At 50.2% G+C, this 15,468-nt stretch overlaps 1 protein-coding gene across 7 annotated transcripts in view; it reads right to left on the reverse strand.

The window, feature by feature from the left end:
* Positions 1-15,468, reverse strand: part of BMAL1 (basic helix-loop-helix ARNT like 1) — a 70,894-nt gene that overhangs the window by 16,096 nt on the left and 39,330 nt on the right. For 2 of the 7 annotated variants that reach the window (XM_077761171.1, XM_077761170.1), the window contains exons 1-8: positions 14,790-14,878; positions 13,386-13,424; positions 13,025-13,066; positions 10,723-10,880; positions 9,077-9,156; positions 4,702-4,794; positions 3,260-3,377; positions 344-493 (exon numbers count right to left, since the gene is read on the reverse strand). In XM_077761171.1, coding sequence (XP_077617297.1) covers positions 344-493; positions 3,260-3,377; positions 4,702-4,794; positions 9,077-9,156; positions 10,723-10,880; positions 13,025-13,066; positions 13,386-13,424; positions 14,790-14,878 — 769 coding nt within the window. Of the gene's footprint in view, positions 1-343; positions 494-3,259; positions 3,378-4,701; positions 4,795-9,076; positions 9,157-10,722; positions 10,881-12,441; positions 12,480-12,802; positions 12,836-13,024; positions 13,067-13,385; positions 13,425-14,789; positions 14,879-15,078; positions 15,100-15,468 lie in introns of those variants that run through there. The other 5 variants (XM_077761166.1, XM_077761165.1, XM_077761169.1 and 2 more) reach the window with 4 other exon arrangements.

Consider the following 15,468-nt stretch of genomic DNA (forward strand, 5'->3'; position numbering starts at 1 on the left):
GCAACATGAAGGTGGCTGGTGAATTCAGCCAGTGATTTTGGTGGAATGGTGGGGTGCTCAGGAAGCAGCTGGGATTGTGGCTCAGAGAATTTTTTCTCAACCACATCAGAACAAGCAGAATTTGAACAACGGAAGCTCTCCCACGAATCTCTCATCACGACCCCCATCAGGGGCTTCCAATCTTCCCTGCTCCCCAGCGGCCCTACACCGTAGCGGGGGGATCATGGCCATACTGGCTGCTGTCCTGGCATCTGCTGGGCACTGGACCCACGCCCTGCTCAGCGCTCCGAGCAGAAAGCCAGCCTCAGCTGTACTGGGATCTTAGAGTAGTGAATCTGGTTACCTTTTTTCTTTGAGCAGGTAGAGGGGAAATCCTTGTCTTCGACCTTTACTGAAGGCCTGTTACACTTCATCCTACAGAAGAAAGAACGCCGTGCTCCAGAACATAATCGAGATGGCCCGGGGGTTATATCTGTTTTAACTGGAAGTCCAGCTGCAAATCAATACACAAAATGTGATAAACTGAGAGTAGTACTGTCTGTCATGAGGGGGAGTGTGACCTTGAAGAAAGCCTCTTCTTTCCTGCCTCACTGTTTTAGATGACGGGAGAGTACCATTCCTCAGGACAGTGTAGGCCTTACAGACGCAATATGGCTAAGCGCGTGTCAACCGGAAAGGTTTCCAGATGCCCCAGAATGCAGCCACTGGACAAGGGGACTAGGTGCTCTGGGGACAAAAATCTAGCACGGGGCTCCCGTCCAGCAGGAGCTTATGGCTGAGAAGGGAAATCCAAGTTTCCCGGGGAAAGATGACTAATACCAGGTGACGCAGGATTAGCGCCACATGCGTGGCAGAGGCAGTGTGTTTTCAGAGGGAGCCCGGGCTGGCACTGGAAGGACGAGGAAGATCTGGACACTGGAATGGGAAGGAATTGCCTCAAAGTCTCAAGCTGGCTATCTGCCAGAGGCCCCTGGGTGGTCCCTCAGTAGGTTCCCGCCCCCGTTCTAGACCTGGCTACTGCACACGCGGGAAGTGGCTGTGCTGAGCGGAGGTGGACTTGAAGTGCGAACGGACACACAAGTTCAAAGACCATATGAAATAAAAGAGGCAAAAGGCCTCATTTTGATTTACTGGGTTAAATAAAATGTAGCTCAGATCAATTTTACATTTGCTTTTGCTCTGTCTTTAACGTGGCTGCTAGAAAATTTAAAATCACATGTGTGGCTCTTGCGTGTGGTTTCTGCCATGTCCCCACTGGCCCGTGCTGCCCTACACCAACTAGACTGGTCTCTGCCCGGGGAGCANTGGGGAAGATCTGGACACTGGAATGGGAAGGAATTGCCTCAGTCTCAAGCTGGCTATGTGCCAGAGGCCCCTGGGTGGTCCCTCAGTAGGTTCCCGCCCCCGTTCTAGACCTGGCTACTGCACACGCGGGAAGTGGCTGTGCTGAGCGGAGGTGGACTTGAAGTGCGAACGGACACACAAGTTCAAAGACCATATGAAATAAAAGAGGCAAAAGGCCTCATTTTGATTTACTGGGTTAAATAAAATGTAGCTCAGATCAATTTTACATTTGCTTTTGCTCTGTCTTTAACGTGGCTGCTAGAAAATTTAAAATCACATGTGTGGCTCTTGCGTGTGGTTTCTGCCATGTCCCCACTGGCCCGTGCTGCCCTACACCAACTAGACTGGTCTCTGCCCGGGGAGCAGGGCCTCGATCCTGCCGTGAACACTGGCTACGTGTCTGCAGACTGCGAACGGGGCAGATGAGCACCCACCAGAGGGGGGAGCGCCCACCGGAGGAGGGGAGCACCCACCAGAGGGGGGACCGCCAGGGCTCCTCCTGCATCTGCCCCCACCCCCCACCGGCCACAGCACCGCGTGATCTCCGAATGCGCACAGCCTGGCCTGCCCCGCCCCTGCTCGTTTTGCAACAGCCACACGGCAGGAGCTGCACATCTCTATCTGTCCAGAAATCGTCTGCCCTGCCCTGCTGCTCTCCTCACCTGGCACACAGTAACTCATCCTTTCAAACCCACCTCGGTCATCACCTACTGGGTGCCGCCTGTCCTCGCGCCCACATGAGAGTGAATCATCTGTTCTTCAGGACTGCTACTCCTTCCACGGCGGTACCTATTCTGCAGGGTGCCGTCTCTCTCCTCGGCGTCCTGACTATATGGTAGGAGCCTTAAAGGCAAGGACCAGACACCATCGCCTTTTTCTCCCCACGTCACTCAAAACACGGCCAGGGCCAGACTGTAACAGGCAACAGGTGGCAGGAGCTGCGCTGAACTCTTAGGAAGAAGGCTGCCTCCAAAGTGAAGGATGCTTTAAAGGAGATTTCTCTGGAGTGGTTTCCCCCGGGGACGGATATGGAGCTTGCAGAAGCAGGACAGCAGTGGGGCCCGACGGCTCGGGCCCACGATATCACACACGGACACCGTGCCTGCTACGTGCCAGGAACTGCCCCGCAGGATTTACGCATGTTTGTGTATTTAACCCTCACAACGTCCCAATGAAACAGGTACTATTTTGCAGATAAGGAAGCTGAGGCACAGAGAGGTGAAGTAACTTGCTCAAGGTCACACAGCTGGGAAATGGTGGAACCAGGAAGTGAGCCTGGCACTGGGACTCCAGACTCCACACTCTTAACTGCTGGAGTCCTCGGCCTCCCACGGGGCTGACGGGAGGAGAGCTACCAGGTGGGCCTCACACCAGAGGCCCGGGAAGGGTGTGGGGGGAGAAACTGGGAGAGAATGTGAGAGGTGGTTCCACTGATACAAGAAGGAGCCAAGAGGGGGAGCCAACTAATGAAGAACCACTTTGGTCAAAGAAACTTCCTATTTATATTTCAAGTTTTATCTTAATGAGGCTGCAGAGATGCATAACTCAGATAAACAGAGGTGATGTTTTTGGGGGGAACAAATCACACGGGTGTGAGCCCTTTAAACTCTGGAGCATACAACTGGGAACTTCTAGATTCTGGGGGGAAAAGGAAGACTGAAAATCATAAAGAATCACAGTAGCTGTTGTTCCTCTTGGTGAATTTGGACATGGAGTTTTCTTTTTTATGTACGCGCAACCAAACCAAGCCAAACACGAAGGAATGCAGATAACTGCACTTAGCCACAGACGGCGCCTGTGACCCCAATAGAGGGCAGTGGGGGGTCAGGGGCTGAGACCATGGGGCGCGTGCCGCTCTCTCCGCCCAGAGGTTCGAGCGGCCCCAGGAAACAGCCGCAGCATCCCCTGTACTCACTTTTTGCATCTATGAGCCGCTCCCGGGGTGCTGTGTCTGAGGAGGAGAGCTGCTCCTTCACTTTGGCGATATCTTTAGGGTGCAAGTAGTCAAACAAACTCTGACCGATCAGATCATTCTGCAGGGAGGAAGCGTTAAAGCAACAAGTCAGCAGCACACAGAGCAGAACTTCCCCAACCAGCGCGTTGCCTTTATTCTGTATTTCTACACATGAGAATTTCAAATATGTCAACTGTGAGCACGTACACATGACCAATCGCTTTGCCTAGGTTAGACACAGGGAATGAGGCATGGGGGGTTTGGTTTTGATAACAGAGGAGAGGAGAATCATATAAATAGCTCATGCTCCTCCAAGGCAGGAATCTTTCAGCTGAACGCGTTCCCCTGTATTTATTTCTGATGCCCACAAATGCCCGTCCAGGAACACAGGACGTGGGTGCTAATTCTAGTCTAGTAAGCCTTTCTGTTCTGTAACAAGCGGTATGACATGTGCCGCCAGCCTCATCCTTAGTGGAGACGATACAAACTCCCTTCATGACTTTACTGAGACCAAGAAGAGCAAGACACTCTGGGGACTTGAAACTCACATTAATTTCTAATTTATGTAAGTGTTATTTTGATTCTTCAATTCTTCTGCCTTCTCAACTTCCAGTGCAAACTCCAGCGTGTGACTGAGTGGGTGGAAACATGAACGGGAGGGGGGAATAAACACTCTAGGGACAAGAATAGGTGAAAAGTGCTGCTCTAGAAGCTTTCATGAGTGTTTATCTTATTTGATCCTATAAAGGTAGGGGTCATTACAATCATTTTCTTTTAGGGGAAGCCAAGGTTCAACAGAACTAAAAAGGGACACATCATCACACACACAGTGTGGGTGGACTCCATTGTGTGTTCTCCGGTATTAGATTATCTGCCTTTCCTGGTCAGACAGCCCCTCCCCTGCCCAGTGCCTGCTTTAGCTGTGGGATGTTCATTTGGTAGCAATAAAGCATAAAGCTGCTGCAGAGATCAGCATCAAACCTTCCAGTGAGGGAAACATGGAAATACCAAAAGCTTTCTCTACATTTAAATACATTTCTCCATTAAGAAATTAAGAATCTTCTAGGAGTGCCTTGGTGGCTCAGTTGGCTCAGGTCATGATCTCACGGTTCCTGGGTTTGAGCCCCACGTCGGGCTCTGTGCTGACAGCTCAGAGCCTGGAGGCTGCTTCAGATTCTGTGTCTCCCCCTCTCTCTGCCCCTGCCCCTGCTCATGCGCGCTTGCTCTTTCTCTCAAAAATAAACATTAAAAAAAAATTTTTTTTTAAAGATATTAAGAATTTTCTGGAAGAAGCCTTGGGTGTAGGGGTTACATGACTTGTACATCATAATCATTCTGGCCAGTGGGGCGACCTCTCTGGCTGCGGTGAGGCTGCCCGCCACCTACAGAACCCGGAGCAATACCTGGCTGTAGTTGAGGATCTTGAAGACAGACTCTGAGACAAAGAGTATCTTCCCTCGGTCACATCCTACGACAAACAAAAATCCATCTGCTGCCTAATCAGGAGAAATGGATAATCAATTTATCACACTTTAGGAAACACGATTTGTCATCACTCTGATAGCAAATAAGGATTTGTTTTGTACGCATCCAAGGCACAGAACTGAGTCCACTAACCAGTTTCCCAAGTGTCCTGAACACAGGAGGCTTAAAACCAAGGCCTTAAAAAAGAGTAAAATTCTCTCCAAGTCAGACATAGCTCATCTAATGATTACATGGGACAGTCCAGCTGAAGTCATTTCTTCAACACTTTAAGAATTCTCCTTGGAGCCTATGAAGGTCCGGCCAAGTCATATTTTATTGCTTTAATTATAACGGTCTGTGTAGAATCACAGACTCTGAGATTGGAAGGAAAGTTTCAGATCAAAATCCTGTCTCCAGCATCCCGGCCACCATCTGTCCTCAACTTGAACACTCCAGTTTACAGAGCGCTCTCCCAACATCTGGAGCGCAGGCGGTTTGTTATGCTGCCAGCCCGGGGCAGGGCGGGGTCACTAGCATTGCTGTCACCCCCCCCACGCCCCCCCCCAGGATTCTCATGCACACAGAACTGCTGCTCTAGGAGATCGTTTCTCCACCCAGGCCCGGCTGCTTATTATGAGACAAGAAAGCAAAGCCAAAGCTTCTGTTTACACTGTTTTGTTACCTCTTCTTCACTTTAAATACAGGTAAAAATCTGAAGTCCCAAGGAAGGCAGGTACCGAGGCAGTGAAGTGGATAAATACCACAGCCACAGTGTCCCAGAGCTTAGGCTCTGCAGCGTGTGTGCACATGCATCCCGCCCACAAGTCTGCAGCTGGACCACCAGCCGGGCCCTCCCAGCGCTGGGGAGGGTGCTTGGCACAAGGCCTGTGCTCACCCCTACAGTTCCGATTCCACATCCTGCTTTGTTCCCTAGTCCCTGGTCTGTTCTTTGGCGAACTCTAGAGAAATTCCAGTCCCTTTTCCACAGAAGGGCCTTTGAGGATGTAACTAAACTCAAAGAACTTGGAAATGAACTCATGTGCGGGGGACAATACGGCGCAAGCACCTGTGCAGGGACGCAGCAGAAGGGGCCAAGTCATGGCTGCTGAGAATGAAGGAGGCCGCTCAGCCACAGGGGAGCTGCGGGCGAGCTTTTCCTAAGCTAGGCCTCTGCGCTGGCGCCGGGGAAGGGGAGGACCATGGGGAGGACGAGCTTTTCCAAGCACCATCTGCTGGAAGCCTCATTCTGTCAGAAAACAGGGTTTTACTAACTTCGCCTTCCCTGGCAGCCAATCGCACACCTAGCAAGAGGAGCGCTTTGAGGCTTTTCACTGATGAAGTGAGGGGCCACAGCAGGGGCCTGGGAAGAGGAGCACTGTGACATCCTGGAGGGGATGCTGGGCACAGTCGGCGGGGAATAGCCAGTGTAGCGGAGGCTCACAACGTGCTGGCTCCTTCACATCACCACCAGGTGAAGGAACCGGGGCCCAGGGGATGGTGGGAAATGAGCAGAGACAGAAGGCCACTCGAGGACGAGGGCAGGCTCACTCTCGGGGGGAGGACAGTGTCAGTTACAAGGGACACAGAAGCCCTGGTGGGTCTGCCTGGTTTTCAAAACACGGAGAGGTAAAGCATCCAGACAACAGAAATGAATCAGGCTGACTGCTCTCTGACACACTCTTCACTGAGGACGTTCTAGAAGCTCTAAACAAAGAAAGCAGTTGGTCGGAGCTGCTTCGGTCAACAAAAGCACAAGTCCACTTTCCGCTGCCAAACGTTGCAAACACGATCTGAGCACCCCTGCCTTCTGTTGAAGCACATTCCTGGACCCTGGGCACCGGGAAGGGGCAGGCATTAGGCGATACTTCATAGCTGCGGACGTGTGCCAGGGAGGGAGGAAGGTTCCAGCAGGAACACAGATCGCCACTGTCACTGTGGGGCACAGAGGTGCAGGAAAGGCAAGCCCAGGATGAAGAATTTAGCTTAAGTAGCACTGAAATCTTTGTCCCACACCCTGATAATGCAGGCATTGGAGAGGAAATTTAGAAAACTTGAGAGAAAATTGTTAAGTGTTTATCATTATAAAAGCTTATATATATTATATAAAATATAGAAAAGTATATAAACGTGTTCTATAGAACAGGAACTTCCTATATTTTATATAGGTATTTTATATATAGGTGTTCAGAACAAACACAAATTTATATGTACCCATATATTTTTTTTTTCCCCTTAAAAACAGCAAATTGGGAGTATGGCAATCAGGGCCAGCCACATAATTCATGTGACCCAGTACAGACTGGAAATGCAGTCTTGTTCAAAATGAGGGCCTTCCAGAGGCCAACAGCAGAGCATGAAGCCAAGAGCCAGGCTGCATGTGGCTGCATAGGTTGCACACCCACAAAGCCAGCCCTGGTGGTTGTTCCAGAGATGCGGCAGACATAGTTTACGTTGTGATTCAGTAAGTCCCTACCCTCCCCCCCCCACGAGAACAAGGACATCTTCATGAAGAAGGATGGGCAGGGGCGGGCAGAGCTGTGTCTGAGTATCCGTGCCTTGAGGCTGGTAGCCAAAGGGCCACTCTGAACTTGCGAGGATGCGCCGGCTCCCACCTAACGGGCTTACTGTGGACTTGGATTTACCTAGAACGGTGCCGCGCATATAAAACGAAGCCCCCGAAATATGTGTGTTCGTGTGTGAAAGACACAGAAGGCAGGCCTAGCAGATCCACAGGTCACGAGAGGCTTCAAAGGATCACTGACAATACACTGCAATGCAGGACCATCGGCTAGATTTTGATAGACATCAAAGAGAAGTTCAAAAGAACCCAGTGCCCCTCTAGAGGATGAAGGCCCGGCCGAACAAGAACCTGTGCATGGGAGGGGGAGGGACAGCAGGACAGCTGCCCAGAGAGTGGCCCTCCTAGGGTGGCACCAGGCCCACTCAACCCTAGGCCGACCAGATGGCAGCTCAAGTTCTGTGCCGGGTCGGAATAGCAACCTCTAGAGGCACATGTAGCAAAGCGATGTGGTTGTGGAAAGCGTGTGTGGCCCGTGCTGGTGGCGGGCCAACTCCCAACCCCCTGCTCTTTTGCCAGCCTCGGCTACGGAGGCGGGACAAACATAAATCCTTGGCCCACAGCTCGAGGTGATCGGGGAACACCTCCTGGGGAAGCCGACGTATACTCTGAAGTTCCAGGAAGGCATATCCTTTCCTGACAGGAGGGACGGCTGGCCCAGCCCCTGTCCCACCTCTGGTTTCCGGCTAGTGTGGCTGCACTGAGGAAACGAGCTGTACGCTGGTGCAGCAGGGCTGTCTGAGAAGAAGGAAGAGCCTGTTCCGTCGGCCCTCATCGCACCACCGCACCAGCCCCTCATGGTCCTACCCCAGGACCAGCTCCATTTGAGAAAGGAAACCCTGTTTGTTCCTTAGGTCCTCTGTTCCTTGCAGCTGAAAGCTTTCCAATGAAGACAAGCTGTCTGGAAGGGACGGACAGAGAGCGCCCGAGTGAGCACACAGACCAGACGTACAGAGGGCCGCGAGCCAGGCAGAACCGGAAATGACGGCGATGACGGAGTAGCCTGCAGCCCAGGACTTGGCAAATGTCTGTTCAAAGGAAGGTGCCCAGATGCCGGCGGGGCTTATCAAGCAAGGCCCACCCTGGCTGAGGGGAGGACAGGCAGGATATTCTTCTAGTTTCCTTTTTACAGTTTGCAAGAGGACAGGTTTCTGAATCCAGTTTCTTTCTCTTCAGTTTCCAAGTGGCTCTTACTCCAGCCAGAGGCAGACCTAATTCTGCACGCTACCACCTCAATGGCCTCTCCACAGAGATGAGAAAGACGAAGCAAGCACTTCAGTCAAGAGGGGAAAGGCTCACCTCCCCCGTTTCTCCTTCTCTCTGAGCAGAGAAGTCTCTAGAGGCTCTGTTGCTTTGATGGGGTTTGGTGTAAAGATGTATGCGGATATCTGTGCTAGCGGTTAAGTGAGGAGAAGGGAAATTCTCCCTTGTCATCAGGCTCTGTCCCTGTCTAAAACCTTCATGCAGGAATGGGATGCTTAACCACCGATTTTTCACAAAACTCTGCCTCCTCTGAGGCACAGTAGCCCGGGCCTTCCAGCTTTGCCTAAGCAAGAATGGAAGGGGAGGAGGAAGACCCCAGGGAAGGAATGTGAAGACTGTCCAGACAGACAGGTAGAGATGAAGTGGGCTTCAAAAGGTGCAGTGTTTAGACATCCAACTCCCACAGATGGGTACCTCGCTCTGAAACTGTAAAAGTTAAGTGTGGATAAAACAATCTCCTCATCGCAACATACCCTGAGAATGAGGTGTTTCAATTCATCATCTGACAGAAAAGTTGGTTTGTAGTTTGCTTCTGTGTATGGATTGGTGGCACCTGAGGGAGAAACAGAGAGAAAGAGTTGGTACGCTTTCTATTCAGGTAATGTGTCTCGTTCCACGTCACTGCCTCCAGCCTTCTGGATGTGGCCAAGTCCTGACCACCCGGGACTGCAATTTTGTCTTCTGTTTCCTCAGCAGACACAGGGCTAGAGGAGGCTTCGGACAGAACCCACTGAAAAGACAACACTGTTGCCCACAGGGGACCTAACGAGTTTGCTCTGCTCACTGTAGGGGAGCCAAGAGGTAACAGGAAGTAAAAACCTGTTTTTGGAGGGAGAAGGCAGCTCTAGAAGCCAACGCGCAGAGGCTCCCGGGAGGGATCCCCCCTCCCAGGAACTACATTAAATGGCTTGTCTAGCAGTCCCTCAATGCCACACTCCAAGCGTTCCTGGGAAATCATCCAGGCTGCCAGGCCCCAAGTAAGTAAATACACTGTAGAAGGCATCTAGTGGGAGTTCTTCTTCCATCAGGGTGCCGTTAACGGAGCTTGGCACTCCTTCAGTGAGCAACGTGGGCTCCTCTACCACAGAAGGGGGACAAGACGCTTAAAAGGCTGCCAATTGGCACCTTACAGAACGATGCCAGCAGCGAATCACCTGGAATATGCCGAGTGGTTAGAACAGCGAAGGAATAAAGTAGAAAAGACCCAGAACAATTCAAAGTACTGTGGGGAAGAAGGGAGACTGTGACTTTCAGATCGACTAACAAGGCACCTAGAGCCACATCCCTGTGTTTTATGATAACTCGACTTTGGTCACTCGTTTCCTTCCACTTGAACGAAAATTAGCTTATAGGAATCGAATCTCTATCATCTTCACTACTAGGAAGTTTTAGAGGCCATTCGCACAGCACAGGACATAATGTGAACATGTCTGAATAATGCTCAGAAGTCTGACGAAACCGACCACTTCTTATTTCTGGTGGCTTTGTGGAAACATAAAGACTCCATTCTTTTACCACGCGGGTCACAGGTCTGACTAAGCACCCGCTTTCCAATTTCCTCAGTCCAAGACTGGCTCTGGAAAATGCCAGGAAGAACATTCACGGAAGTGCCTGATACACTGCAGATTCCTCCTAGGGGTTGGATAAGTCCCTTCTACGTTTCTGCCTCTGTTTGCTCACCCACTCCACATTCAGAAAAGAAGAAAAATTCTGCCTCCCTCATAAAGAGTCTATCTAGCTTGGGAAAATTCCAGGAACATGAAAATCTCATCAGTGCTCATCCCTGACAGTAAGAGGCAGCAAAAACCATCAACCAGTGACTCACTCTTTAGAGGAGCCATGATGAGTTTTCCTCTTAAAAACAGAAGCAGACTTTTCTGTGTCACATTGCGTGGGTGAGGTCCAGGCACACACATGTAGTCTGGTTATCACGTATACAAACAGACACAGGCACAGAACATGGTCTCTACCCATCATGTCTATTGCTGGAAATTATAGGCCTACTACTCAAGGTTACACATTGGCCAACGATCGACATGGTGCTGGGGACTTGGGAACATCCTAGGCCAGGGTGCTAACATTTGTGGGCAAAGACAAAGAATAAAGCCCCAGGTCTCACCTCGTAATGTTTTCATGTGCTGAACAGCCATCCTTAGCACAGTGAGCTTGTCTAATTTCCTGGACATGGCATTGCACGTGGGTACCAGAGACGCCAATTCGTCAATGAAACTGTTCATTTTATCCCGACGCCTCTTTTCAATCTGGCTGTGAGCTTCCCTGAACGATAGGAAAAGAAAGATTTCTAGAAAATGAAAACAAAGCCTCAAGGAAACAATGACAAAAACAAGTTAGAATTGCTTTTGACTTTTGCCTGACTGGGCACCTTTAGAATTTGTACAGAGGTTTGAACTAGACTTTTCTACGAAAGTCACCAAAAAAGTGGCTTCACTGCCAGGTCAGTATTCTTATCTTTCATGCTTAGCTCACACTTAGAGTCAAAAAAGAAATGTTACAAAAATGGTCTCCTCAGAGTAAACTGTATTATTTCTCATTTCTTTTCCTCTTAGCCTCTGTAAAGTTGGATTTTTAGATGGGTGTGGAAGGAAAGAGAAGGGAGGTGGAGGGTGCAAAGAGCACAGCATCCCTCACAGCCACTGGGGGGGGCGTCCCGCGGTCCTGGGTGATCTCTGAGGTCTGTGAAGAGCCCGCTGTGCGGCCTGGCAGAGACTCACTGATTGAGTCACCAGGCAACTAATGCCATCTCTAGACGCCATGGGTCAACCATGATCCCACCAGGATACAGCAGATGCTACATCTGTCCTAGGAGCTTCCTCTGAAGAATGTCACACTCCTACCTCCCAGGAGTTGCTACCCGCCATGGCAGGAGGGCGCGTTCACAGGCACACTTGCTCTCCCTGACTGGCCTGCCCCTGTGCTTTGGGACTGTCTCCCATGGAGGGCATCAGCAGTGGAAATGTAGTTCGCCGGCAGAGCAACAGGCCACCAAGTGGGACTGCCCACCAAGTCTGGGCTGAGAGGGGAAAGCTACAGGTTTCGGGTGAGTAGAGCTCTGTAGCTCTGGCTCTGTGTCAAGACACAGGCTCGGATGGCCCTGGAGATAGCGGCAGGAGTGGGGAGGGCCCGCGTGGATGGGGTCAGCAAGCACGGCTGGAGGCACGAAGGACCGACTTAGAGAACCTACTCGAGGGAGCAGGCAGCTCCCATGTCTGGCCTTGCAGTACAAGACGGCCGCTCTGAGGGGCAAGGCCCAACAACAGAGTCACTGAGTCAGGTGTCTTCTAGAAGGCCCTCGAGTCAGGAAAAGGCAACCTGCTCAAGACAGCGGAGGAAAAGCTTCAGCCTTGATGGACTTTCTGCTACTTCCAAAGTCCCCTTCACGTTAATCGTGCTTTGATAGCCAGGAGTGAGGTACGGAGAGGGAGAGGGCAGGTGGCCACATCAAGCCAAGGCCCCAACCCTCTGCCTCATCCCCAAAAGGATGCTTAGACCGACAGGGACCACACACACAGCCTCAGCTGTACTCGGAGTGCCCAGAACCAGGACAGTTTATAGATAGAATGAGGGTCTACCTTGTTTTTAATGATTTTTTTTAAGTGTATTTTTATTCTGAGAGAGAGAGAGAGAGAGAGAGAGAGAGAGAGAGAGAAAGCATGCATGTGCAGGCAGGGGAGGAGCAGAGAGAGAGGGAGACAAAATCCCAAGCAGCTGATAGCATAGAGTCCAATATGGGGCTTGAACCCACAAACCATGAGATCATGACCTGAGCTGAAAACAAGAGTTGGATGCTTAACTGACTGAGCCACCCAGGTGCCCCTACCTTGCATTTTTGATCCTTCCTTGGTGCTCTGTGTATTCTAACCTGGAGTGGGGGGGAGGGGAAAAAAGCAAAAGATAAAACACAATCCCTGGGACTGGCAAGGTTATATATCTCTATTTTCTTCCCAGTTAAATTCATTTCCCTGTTAGTCCCGGTCATCTCTCTCAGCACACAAGGGCTCTTGGAGGTTAGCCACTCTGGGGGCCGGGGGCCAGGGAGACCATCTTAAGCTGCCGGGCTCACAGCCTCCTTGCTTATCACCAATCGAGGAGATGGGTAAAACCTACACCAAGTAACGCAACGTGTAATTATGCAAAGAAAATGGCTATAAGGATGAAGTTCGTGACTAGGTTCACGGTACCTTCCATGAGGGTCATCTTTGTCCGTGTCCATGCTTTCTCTGAAAAANAGAAAGCATGCATGTGCAGGCAGGGGAGGAGCAGAGAGAGAGGGAGACAAAATCCCAAGCAGCTGATAGCATAGAGTCCAATATGGGGCTTGAACCCACAAACCATGAGATCATGACCTGAGCTGAAAACAAGAGTTGGATGCTTAACTGACTGAGCCACCCAGGTGCCCCTACCTTGCATTTTTGATCCTTCCTTGGTGCTCTGTGTATTCTAACCTGGAGTGGGGGGGAGGGGAAAAAAGCAAAAGATAAAACACAATCCCTGGGACTGGCAAGGTTATATATCTCTATTTTCTTCCCAGTTAAATTCATTTCCCTGTTAGTCCCGGTCATCTCTCTCAGCACACAAGGGCTCTTGGAGGTTAGCCACTCTGGGGGCCGGGGGCCAGGGAGACCATCTTAAGCTGCCGGGCTCACAGCCTCCTTGCTTATCACCAATCGAGGAGATGGGTAAAACCTACACCAAGTAACGCAACGTGTAATTATGCAAAGAAAATGGCTATAAGGATGAAGTTCGTGACTAGGTTCACGGTACCTTCCATGAGGGTCATCTTTGTCCGTGTCCATGCTTTCTCTGAAAAAAATAAGAGAGAATGTGACTATTTGTTAATCAAGACATACAAAACAGCTTCTTACAATACCGAGGGCTCTCATTTATCCAGAAACTAAATAATCAGAAAGCTCAAATAGCCATACTGTTGATTATTGACCTAGGAGAGTCAAACAAAGACAACTTGAACCTACTATACACCAAGGACTGGTTTATATATGGTCTCAGAAGAGTCTGCATGTTAACATATTTTACATCATATTTTGAACATCGGCAATACATAGCATTTATGGAAATTCTTCATTAATCAGAGTATCCAAATAACTATACTACCTCATTCCCCTCATCGTTCTGGATAAATGGAGTTTGTTCATTTGCAAAACCTATCCAGCCTCAAATATATGTGTGCATATATATTTGCGGGTGGTGAGGTGAGAAGGGGGAAACCAAGGTACCCACAAAGAAGCACTGAGGCAGCTTTTCAAAGGCACTGCTACCCAATGTTCTGGTTCTTAGCGAGATGGGGAACCCCCAGGCCCGAGGAGCTGGGATATAGGGCAAGAGTGGGGCTGAGGATCCTGGGGTCACCAGCAGGGATCTACCTCCCTTTCAGACTCCAGAGATCCAAGTTTCATGGCACCTTGTGGTTCAGTAGAAAACAGATGGAAATCCTCCAAGGAAAGAGTTCCAAATCCCCCTGCGTGAGCTCACACCCTTTCTCCAGCCCCCAAGTTTACCAAGAGGGCACTGATGGCCACCTGGGCCTCTCTTTTTCTTGTATTCTATTATGAACAGAGGGATGTGGCCCTTCAAACAATGTAGTCTCAAGGGCAAAAATCAACTTTCCCAGGAGCCCTGAATCACATTTGTGGGCATTCTAGAACAGTGGTTCCCAACCAGGAGCCCTTGATTTCCTCACAGGCAGGGAGTTTCTCTGGCTATTCCTCAAGCTCAGAAGAAATCGTTCAAGCCACAGGGGAAAACAAAAACTCCCCTTCCCCTTTTGGTCTAGACTCCTATGTTGTCGTTGGGACCAAGATGATCATCCCAGGTAAAGAGAGCTCCGCCTGACACATCAGACTTTAGCTCATTAAGATTATGGGGTGCATAATGGGGTCTCCATGAATCGCAGATTTGCAAACAGGGTGCAGCATGAGGGAAACCTGGAGGTCTCAGGTGGGGACAAGGTTGGAAACCACAGGCTGAGATAGTAGAGGTCTGAGAAGGCACCAGTGACTCCATAAGCACTTGCCTAAGACAAGGGTCCGTGGAGAGCGTCTCCTGGCCTCCCTGCTAGGAGGGACTGCTGCAGAAGAACGCCCTCTCCGTACTCACACCCACTTTCCATCCCCTGGGTGTCTGCTCGCTCAACCGTCTGGGATCACTTACATATTAATCATAGCACCTCCTAGTGGGCATCTGACCTTCAGCCACTGTGCTCCCCAAATTCGACCTGTGAACTTCAGCAGAAAGGACATCTGCTGTAGGGGAGACACCTCCTTGGAGATTTTCCCTCATTAAACAAAAGAAAACCCCTTCAGTGGACATTTGGATAAGATTCCACGCAGTTGGCTCAAACAGAACAAAACGTGCCTTTGAAGGGTCTACGCGGCAGCCTATTGCTTGGGTGTTTGGACAGATAGAGAAGAGTGGGCTGGAAGTGTGAAAAGTTACTTACTCAAAAGAAAAGTCATCAAGTCTAAAAAAAGAAAACAAAAATACTATTTAATATAACAGGTACATACTAATTTGAGTAATGTTTCAGGACAATATCGATGTTCCTATAGTGTTCTGGTAGAGAACCTGTACTTACTCTTTCTACCAACATAACCAAGCAACTAAGGTCTCCCTCAGAGAGAGGCCCTCAGGCAAAGTTCTCTTTGAAATCACAGAGATTACATCCATAGGCTTAGCCATCTTGCTCAAAGGAGCCAAAGGAGGATGAAGGAAGGGGCAAAAGACATGGCTTTAAGGCTCTTCCTTTCCCCTTGATGTGGAACAATTTGGGGACAGCAGGGGGTTAGGAGGGGCCTCAGCAGGGCTGGAGGCTGCCTCCTGCTGGCAACGG

Source organism: Crocuta crocuta, unplaced genomic scaffold, assembly GCF_008692635.1.
Source record: "Crocuta crocuta isolate KB4526 unplaced genomic scaffold, BGI_CrCroc_1.0 scaffold233, whole genome shotgun sequence".
NCBI classification, from domain to species: domain Eukaryota; kingdom Metazoa; phylum Chordata; class Mammalia; order Carnivora; family Hyaenidae; genus Crocuta; species Crocuta crocuta.